The 25,981-nt window shown below is 55.6% G+C and overlaps 1 protein-coding gene across 5 annotated transcripts in view; it reads right to left on the minus strand.

The window, feature by feature from the left end:
- SMG6 (SMG6 nonsense mediated mRNA decay factor) overlaps nucleotides 1-25,981 on the minus strand; it is a 160,108-nt gene that overhangs the window by 2,547 nt on the left and 131,580 nt on the right. For 4 of the 5 annotated variants that reach the window (XM_037880647.2, XM_043530952.1, XM_037880648.2 and 1 more), the window contains 5 exons: nucleotides 16,774-16,950; nucleotides 12,535-12,684; nucleotides 4,884-5,037; nucleotides 781-992; nucleotides 388-469 (listed from right to left, as the gene is read on the minus strand). In XM_037880647.2, coding sequence (XP_037736575.1) covers nucleotides 388-469; nucleotides 781-992; nucleotides 4,884-5,037; nucleotides 12,535-12,684; nucleotides 16,774-16,950 — 775 coding nt within the window. The remainder of the gene's footprint in view (nucleotides 1-387; nucleotides 470-780; nucleotides 993-4,883; nucleotides 5,038-12,534; nucleotides 12,685-16,773; nucleotides 16,951-25,981) is intronic. The other variant, XM_037880646.2, reaches the window with a different exon arrangement.

The following is a 25,981-nucleotide window of genomic DNA, read 5'->3' on the forward strand; positions in this document are numbered from 1 at the left end:
GTGGAGCAGCCCTTAGACTGCCAGCTGCCCAAAGCAGAGGCCGTCTTTGATCAGCACCAGCACGTGGCACCCTGATCCTGCGCGAGGCCTCTGGTAATAGACTAAACAATGAGCAGAATACTACTCCCAGGAGGACGGAGGACAGGCTGCTCCTGCGGCACTAAGGCTCCAGGTTTGGGCATGTGCCAAGGGACATTGGGCTTTTGTACAGAGGGTGCACACAGCACCATGTGAGGGGAGGGGAAGCCAGAAGGACCGGACTGATAAACTCCCTGAGCCTCTGCTTTCTTGGGTGCCCGACACAGTCCGTGCCTGGCATGTGGGGCCCAGGTCTCTCTCTCAGCTGTCTGGGCACAGCATGTGAGTGGCCCGACCCTGTGCTTGCACCTTTGTTGGCGGGCATGAAGTCCTTGGCCTTGTCATTGCAGTAATGGAGACAGCAGGACAGAATCAGGTCGTCGTTGTTGCCCTGGAAAGAAGGACATGACCCATGTCAGGAAAGAGAACTACTGAACTACGATCCCCACTGCTGGGCAGCTCCAAGTACATCCAGCTTGTGGCGGGGAGTGGCCTTCCTCTCCCACCAGCATGGCTGGAGATGTGAAGACCCAGCGAAAAGAGGGTTCCTCCCCCTACGCTCCTGGGTGAGGGAGAGCTGCCATCCAGCCCTGGGATGCACTCTGCCCAGCTCCAGCACCCCATCACCACTGCAGACACAGGGCTGCCCATGCTGCAAGCTTCCTCCAAGCAGTGTCCTCCTTGGGCCGTGCCTCCCTTTACCTGCTGGCCGGTGGTGTCTTCGCTGCGGAAGGAGATGGACTCGAGCTCGTTGCCTCGGCTAGTCAGAGCCCTCATGCAGTTGTCGCGATTCTCAAAGCGCTCCTCCAGGAACTCAATGGATCTCCTGGCTTTCTCCTGCAGCAGGCGGGCATGGCTCCCGGCCCGATGCTCCAGCTCTGGGCCCTTGGCCAGGCCATCCAGCTCATTGATCACTTGGAAACAAAAGGGAAGAGGAAGCTGGGTTAGGATGCGGCAGGATGCTCTTGGGAACTGCAGCCAAAGCCTGGCACAGACCTGCCAAAGGGCCTTATGGATAGGGCACTGGATTGAGACTCAGGAGATGCAGGTTCAATTCCTGGCTCTGCCACAGACTCTGCAAGTGACCCTGGGAAAGTCACTTAATCCCTGGGCCTCAGCTGCCCACCCGTAAAATGGGGAGAATGCTTTTGCTTTTCTCTCCCCCTGGCTCTGTCTTGCCTATTTGGACTATACGATTTTCAGGGCGGGGCGGTCTCTCAGTGTGCACAGCACCCTGCACAATGATGCTGGATCCCGGGGGTTCTCCAGGCACTACTGTCACCCACTCACGATGAGCCGGATGTTTTACTCAGAGCTCACTGAACTGTCCCACGGCTGAGGGATGGGAGGGGAGAGAGTCTGTGGGGAGGCCAGACCCTGGGCAGGGCAGGCTGGAAGACGATGCTGGGCCACCCAGTCCCATCTCCACCTCCTGGCTACAGCAGCTACTCACTGATGGTGCTGAGGAACGCCCCTGGCTAAGTGTCGCACCACCCTGCAGCACCTTCACTGAAGCCTGCAGAACTCCCGGCCCTGCCGTCTCCCCTGCAACAAGCCCCACGGCAGCCCCTGTCTCCGGCTCACGGTGGGAGGTGAGATTGCCAATTGGCTCTGGTCCCCTAGGCAGGACGACGCACACAGCCCCAGAGTGCCAAGTGGGGTGTGGAATCCCCAACCCCCTGCAGGGCTGGTTGGAGTAGGGAGAAGCGAGACCCCTCCGGCCCAGCCTGTGGGACAGAGGGTCCTCTCTGCTGCCCTGTGACTGACACAGGGAGGCAGACACCATGCGGCCCTCCTGACACGCAAAGCCTCACCCCAGATCAGGCTGACTCCCAGGCCTGCTGCTCATTTTGCCTGGCTGAGGATTAAGTCCTAGAGCCTTCTGTACTGGTGCCAAGGGACAGGAAAACCTCAGCCTCTCCAGCACCTGAGGGCAGAGTGGGGGCTTCTCTTGCCAGCACGAGAGACCGCAGCAATGCCCACAGGGGCTGTCGGACAGAAAGTGCTGGGAGACCCTGGCCCACTGCCTCTCCCGATAAGAGACACCCCAGGAGGCACTTTCATCCGGCAGAAACAGCCCGTGTGTAAGAGACAGTGGGCATGGGCAAGTGGGTGATCACTCTCTGTGCACACGTGTGAGCGGCCCTGTGCACAGGAGGGAGTGAATGAGCCTCCGGGCGCAGTCTGGCTTTCAGACATGGCTTAATTTCTGAAGATTCTTTCCAAGCTCCAAGCCAAAGCCCTGAGATCAAGTGGGAAATATGCATTCCTTGGGGGCTTGGGGAGAGCGTTCGGGGTCTGAGGCCTCTCCCCAGTGCTGTGAATCACTGCACAGGGAGCCTGTGTGATCGCTCTGTTCTAGAGGGAGGCTGGCACTCATTGTCTGGGTATTCAGATGAAAGCTCCATAGAGCTGCTTCGCTCCTCACTCATTCCTGACTCCAGAGACCCACTGCTGCCATTTCCACACACTGCACGGCTGGGATTCAGGGGGGGGTGGGGGGGGTGGGGGCGAGGGAAGTGGTGCAAAAACGGAACATCAAACAGGAAAAGCTGGTATTCCATCCCGAAATCCGCTTTCCTGCTTCCAAACCAAACAGGCTTCAAAGGGGAGGCTTGTTTGTGCTTCTGCACCAGGCCTGTCTTCTCTACGGCAGGTCAGGCTCAAGGAGCAAGGAGCAGGTTAGAGAGCAAGAGAAACAAAGCAAATGGAAAGCTGCACACTTAACCCCTTGCTGCATCCCGGGGCCGCAGGGCTCTGTGCAGCCTGCAATCCGAGAACGGGGCGCTGTGCTGAGCACCTCTGCTGTTAGGGGAATGCTGTGCTTCCCGCTCCCGCACCTGGGGGCCAGCTCAGCTCCCTCCGCCAAGGGTTCACGCTGACCCCAGGGGACAGATTTTATAATTAATTCACAGGGCTTTGTGTGTGTGGGAGAAACCAACCTATGTCCAGCACAGCCACAGACGTTGCTGCTTCGGCATGCTTTACTAACAGCCAGCAAGGAGATCTGACAGCCTCATGAGGTGACGCCCCATCAGCCCCACTAACATGGGGGAAACTGAGGCACAAATGGGAAAGTGGTGTCAGAGCCAGGATTAGAATCCAGAAGCTCAGACTACGCTGTTTTCTCGTGGCTGCAGGCAGCTGGAGTCAAGCAGCACACACACCATCCTAGCTCCCCAGTGACTGACTGGGCTGTGGTTGTAGGGTGGGGACACCAGGTTTCTAGCCCTCTGGTTGGGGCTTGGGATTACCCAGCTTCAATCAAACCACACGAGAGCTGAAGGGAGGATGCCAACATTCTCAGATGCTGTTAGCATGGGTTGCATAACCCCCCAGGGCTCTGTAAGCTTCCTTCCCTTTGCTTCCAAAGCCCTGGAGCAGGAATGCTGAGCGGCTGCGCACCCTAGGGTTCCCATGCTGAGCTGGGCAGCCAGGTGATGGCTCCCCCTCGACCATAACCAGGAATCCCCCCAGGACAGGAATTCCTGCTCTGCTGCCTGGTGCTGACCATGGCCCTCCATGGAAGAGCCGAGTGGGCAGGAGGGCACAGCAGGTGACAGAGCTCGAGCTATGGAATTCCTTCTGGTGCCCACGAGTCCCTGAATCTCACTACTGCCCCGAACCCTGCAGGGACACCTGCCCTGCAAACACAACGCGGAGAGAAGAATGCCCCTCCCAGCCCTTGTGGCAACAATCCTCCATTCCCAAGTGCACTGTGCCAAAGCGTTTCACACGGGTATGCTTGTCCCACTGCCCACATGCTACATGTAGTCCTGCTCACTCAGACGGGACAGACCTACAACCACTGACCCCAGCCAAGAGAAGCCAGGGCCCCAAGGCTGGGAACTGAGGCAGGGACAGCAGCACTCTGGGGCACTGGGCCTGGAGATGCTTAGCTCTGGTCCTGCTTCTGCGTCCCTCCAGGAATTCTCTGGGCGGCAGACTAGTGCTGACTGGGGCTCGGGCTCCAGTTACGCAGCCCTAAAGCGAGCCGGGCCAGAAGGACGATACCTCGAACCCAGGGAGTGATCGGATAATCAGAGCTAAGGCAGCTAACCAAACCTTCCCACAGCCCTGGGAGACCACCCAGCAGCACAGCCGTTATCTGCCAGGGCGAGTGTTTACCAATAACGGGAACCAGCTTGGGTTTTACTGCAAGCTTTATAAGGAGAAAAAGAAGGGCTGGGCTTCGCTAGGACACAGGCTGGCCATTTATTCCGGCTGCCTAAGCCCCAGATCAGCCAGGCTAAGCTGTCTGCTTGGATTGTTTAACAATTCCCCTACCCTGTTCCTTTCAAAATTCCCTTGAAATCCCGCTTAACACCCTCCCGCCTCCCACAGACCTGGTGCCCTGGCATCCCACAGGCCCCTGGGGAAGGGGGATCCAACCAATGGAGCAGACTGGGGGCAGAGCCATGGCAGACAGAGAGCAACCAGAAGAGTGTCTGCAAGAGACCTGCCCAAGGGCAGGTGTGGGGAGAGTGCCCGCCTGCCCGGGCACGTGGCTCCAGTAGATGAACCCTGGCCCACCCCAGCCTGCCCAGCCCCAATGACAAGAACTCACATGGGGTCATTGCTGGCTCATGAACACAGCGATCCGTTACGCGGCCCATCACCAGCCAGGGCGCCGCACAGACAGCAACAGACCACACAAGTAACTAGGGACCGTGCGGGATGGAGGGGGGCAGCCTGCCGAGGGCTCCACATGGGAGACTGGGACCTGTCCAGCTGGAAGGGCAGCACCCACTGCAGGCAGCAGCAAGGGGGGAAGGGAGCACGCACCTCGCTCTGGCCTTACTCACCGATCAGGGGCACCACCAGGATGAACTTCCGCCACTCCAGCAGCCTCTTCAGGCCGTTCAGGTGGTCGATGAAGCCGTTGGTGTCTGGTACTAGGAAGACAGGTCTGATCTCCAGCTCCATCTGTCGCATCTGGCTCTGATCCTTCAGCACAGCCTTTAAGAGCCCAGAGCAAAAGGTGAGCAGGGGGCCTGGCCACAGCAAGCCCCCGATCTGGCACATACCCCAGGCTCCGATTCTGGACACCCCGGTCAGAGCCTCCAAACACCTGGGCCAGAGAGAGCTAATGGGACTTACAGCAGGGAGCTGTGTCCCACCCCCAGCACCTCAAGGCCTTTGCCTCCCTGGGCATTCAGCAATGCACTACAGGGGCGCGCACCTCCACAGGGCTGTGTGCAGAGCACTTCTCAAGGTAAATCGGGCTGAGTTGCAGCACACTTCGCAGCGGTTTTACTGATGACACTCAGGCTTGGGCTATAGTTTTTGTACCTGTGTAACTATGCCTGGGAGGGGTGAGATTTCTTACCAACAGTTACACTGGGACAATCCCGTGTCTGGACACAGTTACACTGGTATAAAGGTGCCTTCTGCTGGTGCAGTTTATTCCTGTTCCTGGACAGGAATAGCTCCACCGGTATAAGCACTTTTAAACCATACAACTGCAGCCACACAGAGGGGTTGTGCGGTTCCCAGTGAACTCAGAGCCCACTAAGACGTAGCTGGTGCTCCAGTGGGCAGGGCTCTTGCAGGGAGCGCAGGTGGACGTGGGGCCTCGGGAGGGCTTTGACGTGCTAGGGGTAGGCTAGCTCCTCTGGCTGTCGGTGTGGGAGAAGGACAGTGAGACAGCCACATTCAGAATTCAGCCTAGTGGCAAGGGACTGCAGGGAGAGAGACTCCCAGGCAGTGGGTGGCACCATGCCATTCTGCATGCTGTGTAGAACATGCCCCCTTTGGCAAGGGCAGCCCCCACTCTCCCTCACTTGGGAGCAGAGGGGTTAAGTGAAGGTGACAGGTCAGGCCCCACTAGACAGCAGGTTTCAGGGTTACTGTGAGAGGCTGTCTGAACAAACAGATCACTCCCCATATGAGACCTTGTGTGCGTATGCACATGGGTGATGCCCAGCCTGAGACCCTGTGTAGGACCCCGTGTACACGCCCAGTGTGCAGGTGACCCCGTCTGCGTGCCCCCTGCATGTGGCATTTGCTGTCCCAGCTCTCACAGACTGTACCCATCAGACTCCTGGCAGCTGCGAGCAGGGCCTGTGCTGGTCGTCACGTCCCATTCCGCTCTCCGGGCCGCCCGGTGAGAGAAGGACACAGGATGCGCAGGGAGTGAAAGAGCGAGGTCGTGGGGAGTGTGCCAAGTCCCCTTGCAGCTCCAGGACGCTCAGGGAGCCAGAGGGAAATTCGCCTTTGCAGAGTTCAGAGGCCGGCAGCGAGATTTATTTTTGTTTGTGTGAGTAAAAGGCTGCAGAAGCCTCTGGCCAAGGGGACATGGGGGGGAGTGGCCTGTGATTCATACAGCCTCTCGCTGGCCTTGTGCCAGAGATGGAAGAGAGCCTGTGAGCAGAACTGAGAGGCAGGAGCCACATTAACTCTTCAGCTGGCACTGAGGGCACGGGAGCCTGGATCATGGCCAAGAGGAAGAGAAACTGGGTTGGGAGTTAGGATCCTGGGCTTCTAGTGTACGTCCTGTGTACGTGTAACTCTGGGAAACCACTTCATCTCTCCGGGCCTCAGCCTCCCATCACTAGAATGGGGACACTGGCCCTTCCTCACAAGCTGGGAGCCCAGGCTGTGTGTGAAGCCCCAGGAAGCCATGAAGGACCACAGAGCACTGTTAGCATCAGAGTAACACAGCTGGTGCTGGATGAGACGCACTTTGGAGCTCTGGTTGCCAGTGGGTGAGGCCAGCCTGGCTCCAACCTGAGCTCCTGGGGCAAGAGGAAGCGAGTGCTCTGCGCTGCTCTGGCAGAGGGTGCAGTGGCTCACTCACATGTCAGCAAGGAGGATAGCTGAGGACCAGGCAGCATTCCACGCCCTCCGCCAGCCCATGGCCTGGAGCCGCGGATTCTGCCCAGCACTCTGCCCCAATGGGATACTCTAGGGTGGTCTGCAGCACTTCCTGCCTGCAGCCAACTCCTCATGGCACTCAGCCCTTGGGCCCAGGGAGTGCAGGGGGCTGGTTGGGGGGCGAGGGGGTGTGTCTTTCAGCTGCCCCAGCTAGTGACAGCAGAGATCACGCATTTCTGAACACATTAAAGCCCCAAATTCCCTCCATATCAGTACCAGCAGGAACCCCCTGGGGAGGCCGTCCTGACAGTGCCTTGTGTCTGGAAATGGAGCCAGCCACGGGGACAGGCTGGAGCCCAGAGGCTCTGGGAGGGCTCCCTGCTGGGCAATACCCATCACAGTGCAGACTGAGGGGCTCTGACGGATCCTGCTTCCCCTGGCTCGCACTGCTCACGGAGCGAGGACAAGCCTGGGCAGAGGGGCCCCGGGAAGCGATGAGCAGTGAGCCAGCTGCAGGAGAAGCCCCTCAGGGACACGGCTCCCCAGGGGCATTAGCAGCACGACGGTCACTCCACCAGCCCCCCTGCGCCGGCAGGGGCGCCAACACATTCCTGCTCTTGTCCAGGTGCCCCTGCCCACTCGGGCTCTGTCTGCTCCGTGGGGATACAGGCGGATTTTCCAAGGGTCCGAGAACAATGCCTGTTACTAGTCTCTGCTCCAGGGTTTCCTAGTTCCAAGGTTTGTTGGCAGCGTCTTCCTCAGGAGTAAACGTGCCCCGTGCCTGGTAGCGAGCTGGGGCCGCGCCGCGGTGGAGCCGCCGGGGGTGGGTGTACGCCTTCCGCAGCCAGCAGGCACCCGCTCCGAGGCAGGTGCGTGTCAGTGCGTGTGCACCCGCCGCATTGTTCCTCAATGGAAAGCGTGAATGGGATGTGGCTATATTTAGAAAGTTACTCACGCAGCCGCCACAAAGGAGCGGCTGCATCTTAAGGGGGCGGCCGCTGTGTGTGCTCGGAGGGGACAGGAGTGAGGCTATTTTGGGAAGACATGTCATAATTGGCTGCCCAGTTAAGCTGCTTCTGTAATGTCGAGCAAAACAATAGCAGCATCCAGAGGAAGAGCCTGTTATGGTTCAGGTGGGATGTTTCTGGCGGTTCAGGAAACCTGACCGCTCCCAGAGCACAGCAGTGGCACAAAGGACAGGCTGGACCAAGGGCTCGGCCAAGGGGCGGGGGAGGCTGGGAACCCAGGCAGCAGCCAGCGCTTCAGAAGAGAGAAGATGGCTGCCAGAGGGGCCCCGCTGCCATACACAGTTAGAATTACCTCCGGGCTCTTTTCTCTCCCACCCCATCACACCCCAGATGGGGCACCAGGGCTCTTCCCTGGAGGGAGTGTCCCTGCTGCTCACCCCCATGCCCACTGCAGTCTGACCAACTACTGCTGAGGGACTCGGGGAAGGGAAAATGGAGACGCCTGTCCTGGGTCCTAGGATGTGCAGAGGAACGCCCGAGCCCAGCACCCTGGGAGAGGAGCAGCAAATCTCTGGCCAGTGGGATCGGTCTGAGAGGGCCCCAGGTGCCCAAGGGAGCTCCTGGCAGAGGGCTGAGGTCTAGATCTACCCCCCACCAGCCACCTCCCTGCACTGGACACTGCTCCACTCAGGCTCTTCTAGGCCCCAGGCCCAGCTGCTTCCACCTTCCCCAGAGCTGGAGTTAGAGTGTGACAATAAATAAACCTCCTGCCATCCCCTGACCCTGTGGGAGTCCCACTTCCCCAACAAGAGAACTGCGGGGCCCAGGTAAGAGAGGTGCAAAGGACCTTTGGTGCATCTATGCCAGTGTGTGAGAAGAATATAAGAGCTCAGAAAGCTGAACTCAGCCGTGTGGCTCTAAGTTTAAACACAGCAGCACTTATGCTGGCTGGGAACAAAGCAGAGGAGTGGGCAGACACGCCAGCTGGGATGAATGCCAGGAGATGGGTGAAGGGGGCACTAGCCCAGGACTCTGCCCCTGCTGGGAAGGCGGGCCAAGGGGACGTCAGCCCAGGGCAGAGAGAACAGGGCTATGAAATGTACAGGTAGACAGAGCTGAAAGTCTACGCCCTCTGGCTCCTGCTCCAACCCCTACCACCTCGGGGCACAGGCCTTCAAAGAGAAGGAGAGTGCTTCAGGCCACGCTCCTCTCCCTCCCGGGAAATGGAACAGGAGCCAGTCCCTTAGAGCACTGGTTCTCAAAGCCAGTCTGCTGCTTGTTCAGGGAAAGACCTTGGCGGGCCGGACCGATTTGTTTACCTGCTGCATCCGCAGGTTCGGCCGATCGCAGCTCCCACTGGCCGCAGTTCACCGCTCCAGGCCAATGGGGGCTGCGGGAAGCAGCGTGGGCCAAGGGACGTGCTGGCCGCAGCCCCCATTAGCCTGGAGCAGCGAACCGCGGCCAGTGGGAGCCGCGATCGACCGAACCTGCAGACATGGCAGGTAAACAAACTGGTCCGGCCTGTCAGGGGCGTTCTCTGAACAAGCAGCGGACCGGCTTTGAGAACCACTGCCTTAGATCACGCAGAGGCGAATGGGACCAGGAGCACCAGGCACCGTTACCTAAAGAACAAAGACCTAAAGGGAGTGCAGGGGACATGGTCTCCAGGTGTCTCACAAACTACTGCACTCCACTGCATTCGGTGGGCTCAGATACCAGCCCTGTTGTGTGAGACAAAGCTGACTGAAGGATCTGAAGCAGTGGCAAATGGCCAGTATGCAACTCGGCGCACATGCCTAAGGGTCCTACAAGGCTTGGGGCTGGCCTTCACTAGCGACCTAGGGTGGGGAGTCATGCAATCTGCCAGCAGCCATGATGGGAGATGGGGAGCACGGCAGAGAGAACACCAAGAGCAGACATGGGCAGGAAGTGCCAGAAGATTCAGCTGGGAAGAATGCAGCTAATCCAGCTGGGTGGGGAGAGCTAATCTGACCTGTCAGTCAGTCCCTCTGGGGAGAACGGAACCTGGGGCAGGAATGGCGGACCCAGCCTGAGAGGCGAGGGTGGACAGAACATTAGAGAAGGACTTGCAAGAGCAAGGGCAAAGGAGACGGGTGGGATTTGGGGCTGCATGCACAGAGCAGGGAGGGGAGAATCCCTCTCCACAGGGCTGCTGCACTCCCTTCTGGGCACCACAGAGCCTGACAAGCTGCAGGGAGCTCAGTGAAGAGCACCAAAACCAACCAGTGGACAGGAGGGTTTGAGAGATGGGGAAAGGGAGAGAAAGAGGATAGCTCAGTGGCCAGGGCACTACCCTGCATGGTGGGCTCAACTCCCTGCCCTGCCACAGATTCTCTGTGACCCTGGGCAAGTCTCTCAGGATACATCTACACTGCAATAACCCCCCTGTGGTCCCGAGTCTCAGAGCCAGGTCAGTTAACTGCGCCTTGCGGGGCTACAAATTGCAGTATAGATGTTTGGGCTTGGGCTGGAACCAGGGCTCTGAGACTCCGCCGAAACGTCTACACCACTGCAATGGTAGAGCCCTGCAGCCCGAGTCAGCTGACCTGGGCCAGCTGTGGCCATGCTGCTGGCCTTTTACTGCAGCGTAGACACTCCCTAAGTCCCTCTGGGCCTCAGTTCCTCATCTGTAGTGTGGGGATAATGACCGTGCCTGCCCTGCCTCTGGGAGGACACACACATTAAAGCCTGTGAAGTGCTCAGACGCTACTTCAGTGAAGGGGGCCACATCTACTGCAGCGAGGCAGACTGAAAGCTGCTGGCCCCGTGGGGAAGAAGGGGGCAGGTTGGGAGACAGCTCCACCCTCCGCACAGAAGGGAGGCCAACTTTAGAACAGCCTGGAGACAGAACTAGGGGAAGTGGGATGAAATCAAGGAGAGTGTCAGCTGAGGCTCAGGAGAAAGCCATGCCTGGCTGTGGAGTCTCCCAAGAGAAGGCTCAGAATCCCCGCTGCTTCAGGCAGTGAACACTAGGTAGGATGAAATGCTGGTGAGCTCACTCCCGTCCTGCTCCCGAGCTCCTCCAAGTCCCTGCCTCAGGCTGTCGGTCAGCACCCACTGCAGCATGAAGGCTGGGGCCCTGCCTGTGTCCTGCTCCATTCTCTTCCCGGCCAACGCTGGGCTGAATTACTTTACTCAAGCCCCAACGAGCTCTCCTCCACTCCTTAAAATCAGGCTCCAAGTGCACCTAAGCTCCCAGCTGCACAGCCCCTGACACTGCCCACGCCCTCGTGCTGACCTCCATCCGGCTCCAAGCCCCGGCCCAGTGCAGCTCTGGAAGAAGGGCGGAGTGCACTGGAAAGAAACCCCATGACACCCTCCGGCAGCCCCCAGCTCTCCCTGTGCAATGGGGCGTGGAGATGTACACAGAGGCAGAGAACGGCTCTGCTGTCCCGGGCTAGCGGCCCGGTTGGGCTCTGCAAGCACTGCCATCCCTGAACACGTGCAGTTCCTGTTTGCTGTGTCTGAACACGGAGCTGGGAAGTGGGGAATTTACTGACACCTCCCACTTAACAACCCTGGGAGGCTGGAAGGCTTCAGGCCGCTGTAATTTACAGCCCCTCTCTCCAATCTCCGTCTCACTTGCTGCTTTCCTTGTAGCATTAATGTGACCCAGATCCCTGCAGCAGCATTGGGATGGTTAATGCAGGGCAGCCCCTCCCTCCCCGCACAATTCCGACCTGCCCCTCAAGAGGGATTTGTAAAAAAGGGGAAACATCCAGAAAGGTTGGGGTGGGTTTGGAAGTGCAGTGCCGTGGTTCTGGGCCCCCAGCCAATAGCTGGAGGGTACACATGTGTGCGCTCTCCCAGTAGGGCCTTCAGCGGCCCTGTTTTACAACCACCTCGGCACAGACTGCAGAGTTCACGCATCTGGCCAGACAGATGTATCTGGCTTACGTTCAAGGCTGGAAAATGAAGAATTATGGAAGTGAAGGGCCCTGGGCATTAGAGAGTGCGGAGGTGAGGGGGAGGGGGAACCAGGGAGAATTTTCCTCTGCTGAGAAATCCTCATCTGGGCTGCGAGCGTGGAGGAGGAAGAGGGCCAGAGAAAGCAAAGTGGCCAATAGCCATGCATGTGGGGTTGCTCTTAAAGGGCCAGTGTGCTCACAACCAGGGCCCAGCTCCAAATCCAGCCAGTTTAGTTCACAAGATACCACTGGGGAAAGCTCTAGGAACTCAATAGGGCTAGAGTAAAAGAATCTCTATCTGTCTGCCTGTGTTGCCATAGTGATGCTTTGGTTACAGCCATGGGCAGCAGCATCTCCCTGAGGGGGCTCTTTAATTGACTGCGGAGATCCCCCACAAGGCGGAAATGCAGAGCCCAGCTCTGGACCCCTGACACGCACATCGTGAGGCCTGGCTGTGCAGATCCCTGACCGGAGGATGACCTCGCACGGGGGGCAGCACAGTGACAGCCTGGCCTAGCTTGCCCCTGGGTTTCTGACAGGTTTGCATTCACCTTGGCCTGGCCCCTTTCTTCTGAAGCCAATGGAGGCTTTTCCACTCACTCCCTCTGGAGCAGGACTGGGCCCCATGTGACCTGGAAGGAAAGCTCAGGCTTCTGTGAGACTCCCCAGTAGCTCCCTGCCCCTGGACACAACAGGGAGAACAGCTGAATCCTACCCTCCCAGCGGAGATCCAAGTGCCCTACCTGAATCTTGTCCTGACGACGCTGCTGCTCAGCTACTTTCCTGGCCAGTGCTTGCTTCCTGGCTCTGAGTTCCCTGATGTCAAACTCTTCTCCACTGACTTCAGCCTCAGAATCATCTTCAAATGCCTCGATCCTCAAGTCATCCTCCTTCTAACAGGAAACCCAGACAAACCAGAAGAGGAGAATTCATTATAGGTGAGAGTCAGCGACAGTGAAGGCCCCTCCCCAGCACACACAGCCCCCCGCCGCTCTCTGACACTCCTTGGGGAGGTTTCAGTCTATTTCTGGAAATACTAAACAAAAAACCAAGGGAAATGACCCTCCTCCCCACCTACCGTCAGTTAACACAACAGGGCTGAGTGACACCAGAAAGGCCAGGAAATCCAGAGCTGAGGCTTAGAGTAAGGAGGGTGTGGTGGTTAAAGCGCTGGTCTGCTTTCAGTTCCAGGCTCTGCCAGACTCCTGGTGTGACCCTGGACAAGTTATTTAACCTCTGTGAATGGGGAGAATGCAGCTGCCTTTCGCCCACCCTTCCTCTGCCTTGTCTATTTAGACTGTAATCTCTCTGGGGCAGAGACTGCTTCCTATCATATGTCTGTACCAATGGGCCCCAACTGCAGCTGAGATCTCTAGATGCTACCGTAACACAGGTAAAAACTTGTAATAAAGGCTGGAAACACAAACTGAGCCTTCTGCCACTCGAGAAGGAAACTTAAATTCCTGGATTCCAAGGCCAGAGGGACCATTAGATTGTCTGGTCTGCTCTCCTGTGTAACTCATGCATGTTACATCCTGTGTAACTTCCCCCAGCGCTCCATGCACCAAGCCCGTTCTTTCTGCTTGCACTACAGCAGATCTTTTCAAAAGGGAAGTCCAATCTGGATTTAAACACTCCAAGTGCAGAGAATCCACCCATCCCTTGGTGAGCTGTTTCCCTCACTCTGAAACACTGGCACCTCATTTCCAGTCTGAATTTGTCTAGCTTCAGCTCCCAGCCCTTGGGTCTCGTTCAGCTTTTGTCTGCTAGACTGAGGAGCCCTCTCCGCTCACAGACCTTCCTCCAGGTAGGTATTTACAGACCGCGATCAAGTCACTCTTCCTCTTCTCTTGGCTAGCACTGGCTGAGCTTCTCTCCCGTCACCGTAAGGCAGGTTTTCCAGACCTCGAATCGCTGCAGCTCCTTTCTGAGCCCTTCCAGCTGGCCCACGTCCTTTCTGAAGCGTGGACCCCAGCACTGAGCACTATCCCCATAATGGTCTCCCACGGGCCGTATGCAGTGGAATCACCTCCCTATGCCTGCTCCATATTCCCGGGCGGATCCAGCCAAGGATTGTATTTGCCCTCTTAGTCAGCACATTGCTTCAGCTGGTTTCCACCATGATCCCATGTCCCTATCAGAGTCCCCACTTTCCAGAACACAGCCCCCCCGTAAGTGAGAGCTGCATTCCTGGCTCCTAGCTGGAGGACCCAGCCTTTGGCTGCATTAAAATGCAGGTTGGCCAAAGGCGCCCAGCTTCCCCGGTGATCCACATTGCTCTCAAGAACTGCCCTATCCCACCATTATCCACCATTGCACCAGTCTGGGCCTCAGCTCCAAACTTTACCCCCAGGGATTTAATATTTTCTTCCACACCACTGACAAGAGACTGAATAGTGTTGGGTCGAGAATGGATCCCCGTGGGACCCTTCTAGAAACGCTCTGTATTGGACTTGGCCTCTGGCCTCATCGTGGTTCCAAGGCAAGGCGTACAGCATCCTCTGGGTTTTGCACGAGCACATTCCTAGTTAACAAGCTGACTCATTTAAATTTCTGACTAGCTCCTGTATGGTGGTTGATACCCTGGGTGACTGCAGCAGGCTGTTCATGTGTGCTGGTCCGGGCCAGTAAGGATGTGAAGTTGCCTGAGGGAATTGGGTGGGAAGGGCTCATATTGGGGGCTTCTTGTCCTGTTTCAAGAAATTCCCTTGGAAGGGCCTCAGGACTAGTCAGTGTGTTGGAGCTGAGGAGGAAATGGCAGTTCCTCTGCCACACTGAGCTGCATGGCTATAAACTCGATCCTGAGCCTGAACCCTGACACTCCCCTCACCTTCCCCTGCTACATAGGGCACTTGAAGGTTTAAACTAGAGTAAATCGTGGATTCTTTGTAACTTGAAGTCTTCAAACAGTGATGGGAGGACATCAATAACTCAGCCAGAGGTCAGGGGTCTGTTACAGGAGAGGGTGGATGAGGCTCTGTGGCCTGTGACGTACAGGAGGTCAGACACGATGATCATGATGGTCCCGTATGGCCTTAAAGTCTATGAGTCTTTGGGTTCCAGTTCCTGTGGAAGCCCCTGTGCTGGAAGTTAGCCCCTGCTCTTTATGCCACATGGCATGTGTTTGGAGGTCAGTTTGGTTTGCTCAGATGGTTTTCATGGGACTATGCCCTTTGGGTCCTGGGCCTCCTCAGACTTTCCCATTGATCAGGACGAGCCTCAGGGACACACAGAGCACCAATTGCCAGGCCAGGGGGTGAGGCTTTCAAGTCTCAACAAACCCCTGGACCTGGCAACAGAGGCGAAGGCTGACAGCCTGGGACAGAGTGTACTAAATCTCTGGGCACCCCCAGCCTCAGCGCAGCTTGGAGCGGCTTTCAGGGAGCACAGGGGCTGCTCACATATGCACTGGGCACCTCATGCTTCCTCGTTTCACACTCAGTAATTTTACTGAGACCAGGCTGGGCCACACATTCAGCAGCTCTTCCCTCCGAGTGACCCTGTAGCCATGGGAAGGAGGAAGACGGAGCCCTCAGAGTCACTTCCCTCTCAGGAGAGCACAGACCACAGCGAGAGGTAGAGAGATGGTGGCCCCAGTGAGGGGCACAGTTCAGATGTGCAGCCTGCAGTGTTGTTTCCAGGTTTGGAATAAGCTCGCCCAGGGTCAGGGGATGGTCACGTTGGCCTGCTGGAGGCTCAGCTCAGACCCAAATGCAGAAGCTCATGGGTTACGTAAGGAGTTCACAGAAAGGTTCCCACAGCTAAGCTAGGGGCCTCCCTGGTTAGCCCAGAGGGGCAGGGAATGACAGCCTAGAGGCCTCCCTGGTTAGCCCAGGGGGGTGCCATTCTCTGTCTCTTAGCCCAGGTATGGAAGAAGGTTAGAGCTGCTGCCAGGAAATCCCTGCTGAGAGCAGTGAGGGTGCCTGAGTGGCAGACACTGAACTGTGCCACAAAACTCCAGATGGGTCATTCTCTCTCTCTGGTCTGTCTCTATCTCAGAGCAGAAGGATTCAAGTCTCTGTGTATCACAGTGGCTTATGACCACTGTTACTGGGATCTCTGACTGTCCTTCCCAACAGCCTGGTCGGTGTCCCTGCAGGTCAGGGTCTCAGCTCCCACACACATCCAGTGCTGCCATGCTGAGATCGCAGGGGGGCTGAAGGGAGCTAGGGCACTCTCTTGTTGGGTGCCTGAGCTCCACCCAGCCCTCCTCTGGGGACAATTGAACTGGCTAAGTGGACTCTTCGAATGCAGGCCACCCACAGCGATGGATTTTCCCTACTCTAACCTGCTCTGTGTCTTTCTAGCCCCCGATGGAGGAGGATGGGCAGAGCCAGGGCCACCCAGCCCCCAGCCCCAAATGCCTTTCCCTTTCTCCACTGTTCCCTGGCATTTCAAACTGCAAGATTAAACACAAGGAAAGTGTCAACCTGCAGCGTGGCTGGCAGGGCCGTTGAACACACACACTGAGCCTGGAGTGAAGCAAGGGCTACAGGAACAAGCAAGGGCAGAAAAACAAGAGGAGAATTCCTTAATCACATCAGGATGTGAGAGGCAGGGGAGGGAGGGGGCGCCAATGTCAGCTCTTCCTGTGCGTGTGCTGGAGGCTGGAGTTCAGGCCTCTGCCGCATTGAGCTCCACGGCTGTAAACTTGATCCTGAGCCTGAACCCTGACATCCCCCTCGCCGGGCTCCCGCGCTGCACGTTATTAGAGCTCTTCCCCCTTTAAGTATTAAACAGCAGCATCTGGAACTCATAGCAGTGAGCAAGACAGAGGCACATGGGTGGGACTGGCAGGAAGGGGCACAAGCAAAGTAGACTCGAGAGACCAGGACTGTTCACCATTCCGCTCCCCCCGCCACAGTGCAGAATGCACACACAGCTACCCTGGCTATAAATAGTGGGAGCTGCAGGGCCGGCAGGGGCTGGGCCCCACAGCGGTGACCCTTCCTTCGCTGAGGCGCGCTCTTCCCGCACGGTACCTGATCTTCCAGTTGTTTTCCCTCTTGGCTTCCCATTTCCTTTCCCATGGCGTCTGGGACGGGTGCCACTGACACATATTTTCCACCCTTGAATGCCAGCAAAGGCTCTTCTTGTCCACAAAGGGCTTCCAGGAAATACTTCAGAACTGTGACCCTCTTGCAGTCAGCTGCAATAACCTACAGGGTGAGGATCAGGGGGTCGGGGAGAGAAAGAAAAACAGAGTCAGTGCCCAGGGAAGGCAGAGAGCAGTGGCAGTCAGCCACTGACCAAAGGGAAACCTCAGAGCCTGGGGCCCAGCTGCTGCGAGCAGTGCTGATGCATACAGCAGGGCCCAGTGAGCACCTGGGAGAGGATGGTTACTCATCCCCCTTTGGCTCAGGAAATGGCCGATGCCCAGCTCCAGTGTCTGGCCCTTGAGCTTGTGGCCAAGGGGCAGGGAGAACTGGGGCAGGCTAATGCAAGCACAGGCACCGACACCTCTCACAGAACGCCTTGTGCACTGCAGACAGGGTTCACCTCTCCAGCCTCTCCCCTGGAGCCCGCTCCTGGTTCGGAGCTGAAGGAAAGACCCCCACCCCCAGGCAGAATTCCTGCCCAAGAGCTGGAAACCTGCTCAAGTGGGAGATGGATGAGGAGGACTCTCCTGGCTGCTTCATTTCAGCTAGAACAGGAACCCCTGACAGCCCCCACAATGGAAACAGGAGGGCTCAAGCGGACAGCTGTCAGGGGAATGACACAGGTGCTGAGAGCCAGCAGGTGGGGGCATTTTACAAAAGCCACGCACCTCCTGGACTCGGCTGCTGCCTCAGCCCATGAGCTCATCTCACAAAATAACCAGGGAGCCTGTCAGGGCTGAGCTAGCCAGGATGCAATTCAATAGCTTGGGTAATTATCAAATGTATGAGACTCTCAGATGGAGTTTCCAGAGCACTGGAGCCTGGAACGCTCCCCTCTGGTGCCACACAGCCCCCAGCCCTGCACCAGACCCTCTGCCTGGGCCCCAAGCCCCAGCCCTTGGGCAGATCAGAATCCCTTCCCCTGCTATAGCAGAGCACTGTGCCTGTACTCTCCCTGCCTGCCGCTTTCCCTTTCGAACACCAGCTGGGAGAGCTGAACCCTTGGCGATGGTTTGTCCTGTCCACTGCAAACCTGTGATGGCCAAGCTCACAGCAACGAGTTAACCCTGCCCTGTTCTTCTTTTTGTACCTTGCTCACATGGACTTTGCACCATGGTTCTGGCTCCACTTTACTCCGTTTACACTGGAAGCAGTGCCCAGATTCTGCTCCCCAAGTCAGAAGGCCCCAGCTTGCTCCCACTCGTGGACCCCAGAACCAGGCAGCTCATTTATGGGGTCTGGCTGATTTCCTCCAGTGCGACCACAGTGAACCTGAGTGCCCAGCACCCATCGGGAGGGCACAAGGCTCAGATATCAGGAAGAATGGGGGGCACCCCACACATCGGATGATCAACTGGGAGGCTCAACGCACATGGGGAAGCGATGGGGCAGCAGCGCCCGTCAGGATCCCATGTTGCTATGGGATACACTGCGTATACCAACCACAGGCTGCGGGCAGAGCAGAAATACAGAAGCAGGGCTGAGGCAGCACGACAGGCAGGCAACAGTGAGCAAAGGGCTGGCAGGCGGCACGCAGAGAACCCCCCCACGGCACCAGGCTGCAGCGCAGAGGAAACTTCTGCACTTCCACAATGCTGCCAGTTTCCTCTCTGTGGGCTAATTTTAACCACCTTGTTGTTACAGTGTGTGTCAGCCACCTGACCCTGCTGTGACCCCTGACCTTGTGCCCCAGCTACTGCATGAACTAGGGAGCCTTATGTAACAAGAGCAGGGCTCTCCTCTGTGTCTGGAGCAGCAGAGAATTAAAGAGCCCATCAGTCAGACTCCCTCTCTTCCGAGTCAATCACACAGGCATTGCCAACTGCCTCAAGACAGCAGGAGTAAGAAACATGCCTCCGACTCCCCTGGGCAGAGGCCTCTGCGGGTGGTGGTGGTGGGCTGCCAGAAGGGAAAATGGAAAGAATAAAGCCCCAGATCCTCAGAGATATTTAGGCACCTAACTCACACTGATTTCAGGGGGAGTAAGGTGCCTAAAGACTTGGAGGATTTGAGCCTAAATGCCTTCAGTTGAGTGAAAGAATGATTCGTGGTAGAAGGGGACCCAATAACGAAGAAGAGAGTGGCACAAGGGGGAATGGCGTCAAACTAAGAGAAGGGAAATGTAGTCTGAACATCAGGAAAACTGTCAGGAATGTTGAAACTATAGTAAAGAACAGAATTACCAGACACACAGATGAACACCATTTGTTGGGGAAGAGTCAGCATGGTTTCTGTAAAGGGAAATCATCCCTCACCAATCTATTAGAATTCAACAAACATGAGCACAAGGAGAATCCAGCGGATACAGTGTACTTAGATGTTCAGAAGGCCTTTGACAAGGTCGCTAACCAAAGGCTCTTAAGCAAAGTGAGCTGTCATGGGATAAGAGGGCAGGTCCTCTCATGGATCAGTAACTGGTTAAAAGATAGGAAACAAAGGGTAGGAATAAATGGTTGGTTTTCAGAATGGAGAGTGATAAATAGTGGTGTCCCCTAGGGGTCTGTACTGGGACCAGTCCTAGTCAACATAGTAATAAATGATCTGGAAAAAGGGGTAAACAGTGGCAAAATTTGCAGACAATACAAAATTACTCAAGCTAGTTAAGTCCAAAGCTGACTTTGAAGAGTTACAAAGGGATCTCACAAAACTGATTGACTGGGCAATAAAATGACAGATGAAGTTCAATGTTAATAAATGCAAAATATTGCACATTGGAAAACATAATCCTAACTATACATATACAATGTTGGGGTCTAAATTCATTGTTACCACTCAAGAAAGATCTTGGAGTCATTGTGGAGAGTTCTCTGAAAACATCCGCTCAATGTGCAGCGGCCGTCAAAAAAGCAAACATAATGTTGGGAACCATTAAGAAAGGGAGAGACAATAGGACAGAAAATATCCTAGTGCCTCTCTATAAACCATAGTACACCCACATCTTGAATACTGCGTGCAGATCTTGTTGTCCCATCTCAAAAAAGATGTATTGGAGTTGGAAAAGGTTCAGAGAAGGGCAACAAACATGATGAGGGGTATGGAACGGCTGCCATATGAGGAGAGATTAATAAGGCTGGGACTTTTCAGCTTGGAAAAGAGACGACTAAGGGGGGATACGATGGAGGTCTATAAAATCTTGACTGGTGTGGAGACAGCGAATCAGGAAGTGTTATTTACTCCTCCACATAACACAAGAACTAGGGGTCACCCAATGAAATGAATAGGCAGCAGGTTTAAAACAAACAAAAGGAAGTATTTCTTCACACAATGCACAGTCAACCTGTGGAACTCGTTGCCAGAGGATATTGTGAAGGTCAAAACCATAACAGCCTTCAAAAAAGAATTAGGTAAGTTCCTGGAGGATAGGTCCATCCATGGCTATTAGCCAGGAATGCAACCCTTTGCTCTGAGTGTCCCTAGCCTCTGTTTGCAAGAAGCTGGGAGTGGACGACAGGGGATGGAACACTCGGATGATTGCCTGTTCTGCTCACTCCCTCTGCAACTGGCATGGAAGACAGGACACTGGGCTAGATGGACCATTGCTCTGATCCAATATGGCCAATTCTATGTTCTAGGCTGGGTTTCGTCTCCCAAGGGAAGAGTGAGCACTTCACTGCTTGGAACACCCCTAAATCTAGACTGGACACCACCCTGGAATATGTCCTGGAGGCAACACCCCTGCCCCCACCGGCCATCCCTGATGAATGATTCTTGGAGGAGCAAAGCTGGGAGGAACAAAGAACGATACAGCTAGGCTGAATATCAAGGGAACTTCCTACCTATGAGAGCTACCAGGCTGCGGAGATGTTGGGGAAATGGGAAAGCCCCTTGCTTGGGTCACTGCAAACTAGATTCGCTAAGTCCCTGGTGCCCAGGCTCTAGGCCCAGTCCTGCCTTGGCTCAGAGCAGATGGCTTCAGTGACAGGACTTTTCCAGCTCTAATATCAGCAGTTCTACGGGGCCCAGGTTGCTGTGTAAATGAAACCATGCATGCCCAGTTCCAGCAACTCAACACAGTTGTGCGAATACTTTGGTGTGCTGATGCCTGGGCTTGCACACGTGTGTGGGAGTGATGTGGTTGGGTGAGTGGGTGCTGCTGGAGCACAAAGCATTGGGCCTCCCAGTGTCACCCACTGAGGAAGGACTCAAAGGCCTGCAAAGAGCTTGCTGGGGACTGGTGAGTGGAGCCACCTTTCCGGTCACGAGCAGCATGAGGTGGAGTCTCTAGTCTGTCACTCAAGGTCTAGAACACAAGCAGATGATGGCAGGAATATAGCTCGATGCAGGAGCTGGGATTGGCGTGAGGGGCCAAGCCTGGCTAAGCAGCTGGGTGTTGGGTCCGCACCCATTCCTGAGTGGATTTTTAGGAGGTACCTTCAAAATTAATGGCAATTGTGCCTGCATCTTCTGCCTTGTTTAGGATCCCAGAGGCTTTATTCAGCAGCTTCTCCAACAGGACTCAGTGCCGCCCCAGCTCCTGCAGTGTGACCACTGGGACTCATTCCTAGCCCACCTTGAGATATGCTTTCCCCCTAGCCAGCCCTCATACACCTGAGGGAGAAGAGGCTGGGAATAAACAGGAGGGGTCAGGATTAAACTGCAAAATCCTCCACAAAGCCGGGGAGCTTCAGCCTGGAGAGTGACCAGTGATGTTGCAGAAAAGCCCTCTCCCACCCCATGAGGGCGGGGGGGAGGGAGGGGAATTAGGCATGTCCTCTTATCCCCTCCCTGAAAAAAAATCCAACTAGGGCACACATGAGTTCCTGCTGGCTAACACAGGGCGAGGGTGTTTAAAGTCAGTTCCCCTGCTCAGGGAGAAGCGCCCAGCTAACGGTCCATGACATAATCTCCCAGTAACTCGCCTCATGAACACAGGTTTCCAGGCTGCATCAATAAAAGAGAAAGAAGCAAATAACCTCAGCACCCCCATCACATGAACACCCAGGAATAACAGCCTTTCTAACTGCCAGCAGCCAAGGCTGGGCTTTCCTGGAGCTCAGCTGGCCCAGCTCTCCCCAGTTCAGGATGGCACCAGGGATAGTGGCCTCTCTGACATGGTCTGAGTAGCCTGACTCTGACTCGCACCAGGGTATCTGGTATTGCACAGCAGCAGCCTGCGTGACACACAGCTACACAGGGTGCTGGAAACTTCCTGTTTCAGGATGGAAACGGAAGCACCCGTATCAGCCCCAGGATGCCAAGAGGGTTCCAGGCCACTGGGCTGCAGACCCAGCAAGCCCATCTGACCCAAAAGGGCAGCCCGGGGCCATCAGTTACTCTTCACGCAGGCTCAGCTGGGAAGAAGCAGAGATGCTGCAGCCTGGGGGAGGTGGGGGGGAAGGTGTGTATATCTCTGATGCTGCAGAAAGAACTGAAAGTTCAAATGCAAAACTAGAGAGTGTGGATTTGCTGTGAGGTGCAGCAGCAGACGGGCCCAAGGAGAGGAGTTCAGCAGCAGAATGTGCCCTTCCCCCACAGGCTGCGCAGTGAGACAGCAGGAACCGAAAACCCTGGCTTCAAGTATTCACTGAACGCTACCATCAGCTTGACACGCACACAGCCACTTGAAAAGGAAAACTGAAACCAAGCTTTGGTGAAGTGGTCTGGTGCCCTGCTGTGACCTGGGCTCAGTTCCCTAGAGACATGAGTGATGCTGGGGGGACAGTGCTGCATGGGTCATCGGCCTTACGATTTCATTGGGGATGGGGGGTGGGTTGAGCCTATGCTAACTCAAACATGCCAGATACCCAGTAAGACACTCACCCCCCCAAACACGCTGCCTGCCTGCTAACACCCAGTGAGGAGGGCTAACTGCCTGCTAATTCACAGGTCATATGTTAACACGCTGATCATTCACAAAGACACAGCAGGACATAGGTTAACATGCTTACTGCCTGACACAGCAGGATGCATGTTCACTGAACCAGCTGGTCCATTTGCAGGTTTAACGCTATCAGCCCAGCTCTGCTATTTTTGCCTTCCAGTGACCATTTACAGAAGACCACAGGACAGGGCACCAGAGCTCCCCAGGTGTAATCCCTGCTCCAACTCCACCTCCCTCAGTGGCCTTTGCCTCCTTTCCCCATGCCGGACACGGGATGGGTTGGATGAAATACGTCAGAGGGAAAGGCACTAACGGGTGCTGATCTCACCATGTCACTACAGGACAGGATTCTGCGCTGAAGCACTGCTCAAAGCCACGGGCACAGGAAGGCCAGGAGCCAGCCGGAAGGACAGGCAGTCATGATGGCAGCACACGTGCTACAGGAGACTAAAGGCAGGGACGGGACTCACTCCCATGAGCTGCATGTGCAGTGCCATACCTGGCACTCGCAGGGTGACATCATCAGACCCTAACCAGATTCTTGCTCTGGATCAGCTGCGGAGCTGGTCGTGGGGCAGCTTCTTCAGTCAGCGCTGGACTGGGCTGCCCTGAGTGCTCTTGACCAGGCTGCAGTACATACTGCTTTTCCTCAGCGAAACTAATTGCTGTCACGCCCACTGATGCCTTCAATCAACTTTTACAACTTGGTAATTTTACAGAGCAAATAACCGGGAGGCAGAAATGCAAAGTCTCCTCCAGCTGCCTCGCAAGCCTCAACTAGCTGAGCGCGGGACAGTGACCGTTTCCCCCCATTGTTAGCTACCAGGTAAGCTGAAATCTCAAGAGTGAGTCGCTGCCTTGTGTCACATGCAGAGGGATCATGGAAGTTTCTGTCAATGAAACACCAGAATCCAAAGGCAAGCAGGAGACAGGGCGTCTCTGGAGAAAGACTTACAAAGGGAAAGGACCACTGCTCTCAGATTCACATTCCTGCATGTGAGGGGGAGACACCAAGGGGAAATGGACACAAGAAGCGTGAGTCATAGCATGGAGAGAGATACCCGCCCGGGCCTGGAGTCAGAGCCAAGCTGGGGCAAGATCAGGCCCAGCCACACTAGGGCTGACTGTTTTGGCAACATGGGTTTTAAGCATGGCTTGGTCAGCCAGAGTGAACTGGGCCAAACTATGTTCAAACCAACTTAGCCTGAGTGAGGTTTAAAGCAAGTCAGACTCCTCTGGCAAATGTGGCATTAATCCCTGTCTAGACGGGGCCACATGGCGTGTGTGAAGCATACTTCCCATTCACACTGTACAGCGACCCAGTCATGAGGTAGGGATCCTGCTGAACTCTTGGCTATGGCCATGTTTAAACACCACAAAATGATGCCCCCTCATATCCCTAGGTGCCTGTGTCACAGAGTCCCCAGGCGATGCTCTGGAACTGCTCCCTACGAAGCCAGGCAGGACTCTGGGGAAGTCTCCTTTCTGTGAGCAGACTGTCTGCAGGGCAAACAGCTCACCCAGCTTCCACCTTCCTGGGTCTGACCTCGGAGCATTCAGCATCCTCTGCCCCTCCATGCGCTTCCCACAGCGAGTCTGCCCAAGTGGGGTCCTGGGGAAGCCAGAGGGTCCTGCACCCCAACTTCGCAGTCAGACGGGACTCTTAGCCAGCCAGTAAAACAGAGGTTTATTAGATGACATGAACATGGTCTAAAACAGAGCTTGTAGGTGCAGAGAACAGGATCCCTCAGCAGGGTCCATTTTGGGGGGCAGTGAGCCAGACAACCACATCTGCACTTCACTCCAGGTCCCCAGCCAGCCCCAAACTGGAACTCCCTCCAGCCCCTCCTCCTCTGGGCTTTGTCCATTTCCCGGGTCAGGAGGTCACCGGATTCCTTTGTTCTCCAACCCTTTAGCTCTCACCTGGCAGGGGGGAAGGGCCCAGGCCATCAGTTGCCAGGAAACAGGGTGTTGGCCATTCTCTGTGTCCAGACCCCTGCACACACCTGCCCTCTAGGGCTCTACAATGATCATACACCCTTACCCCACCACCTAGAGACTTAAGAACTGCCTAGGGGAAACTGAGGCACCCCCACACTATTCAGAGGAAACATTAAGAACAGTCCCGCTTTGTCACATCTCTCCCCCCTTCGAGATCGAACTGAGCGGGGTCACTTTAGCCAGTGACCTGGGGAAGTTCGAAGCCACCAGCGTTCCCATGGATGCCCCAGCATCTCTCCCATTCCTTGCTAGGAGTTACACCAGGCCCTTCCAGTTTCACGCCCTCCCTTAGGTCGGGGGTGGTCGATAGCACTCGCAGGCTGCATGTGGGAAGGTTTATGCGGCCCGTGCCCTTTGGCCACCCCCAAAACCCCAGGGGGTCAAACTGGGATTGGGTCTTCTCCCCAACAAGCTGGCCAAACACAGCCACTTGGTTATAGGACTGTTTAACTTTCTTAACAGCTTTCACTCCATCTGAGACCTTCTCAAAGCTATCCACACTGGATCTTTCAACAGGAAAGTCAGTGGATCCATTCACAACAGAAAGTTTCTGGCTGTTAGGAACTGAAACTTTCTTGATTAAATCACTTTCACACCCTTCAGTTGCAGTAAACTGCTTGCAAAGACTCCATGAGGATTCCTTTCCCTAGGGCTTTTCTATGCAACAATTCACCCCTCACAGAAATTCTGCTCTTACCCACTTTAACGAGGGCTTGCTCTAGAGGAACACTTTCCTGAGCAACAACAGACTCTTGAGGTGACCCACCTTGATTATCATGCGCATTATAAAGAGGGGTTTCAAAGGGGGATGGGCTGTTGCCAGCAGGAGAGTGAGTTTGTATATGTGTGTGTGGGGGGGGGGAAAGGGTGAGAAAACCTGGATTTGTGCTGGAAATGGCTCTACTTGATGATCACTTTAGATAAGCTGTTGCCAGCGGGGGAGTGGGGTGGGAGGAAGTTTTGTTTCATGGTCTCTGTGTGTATATAATGTCTTCTGCAGTTTCCACGATATGCTATGCATCCGATGAAGTGAGCTGTAGCTCACGAAAGCTCATGCTCAAATAAACTGGTTAGTCTCTAAGGTGCCACAAGTACTCCTTTTCTTTTTACGAATACAGACTAACACGGCTGTTACTCTGAAACCTTACATCCAGAATTACCTCTGGCCCATCAGGCGGATTCCTACACAATCCCCTTTCAGGCAAACTGACAGGCTTCCTAGATAAAAGGTTAGAAGCATTCTCCTTCCCTTTGCCACATACAAGTTCA

This window comes from Chelonia mydas, chromosome 17 (assembly GCF_015237465.2).
Source record: "Chelonia mydas isolate rCheMyd1 chromosome 17, rCheMyd1.pri.v2, whole genome shotgun sequence".
Classification (NCBI taxonomy): Eukaryota; Metazoa; Chordata; order Testudines; family Cheloniidae; genus Chelonia; species Chelonia mydas.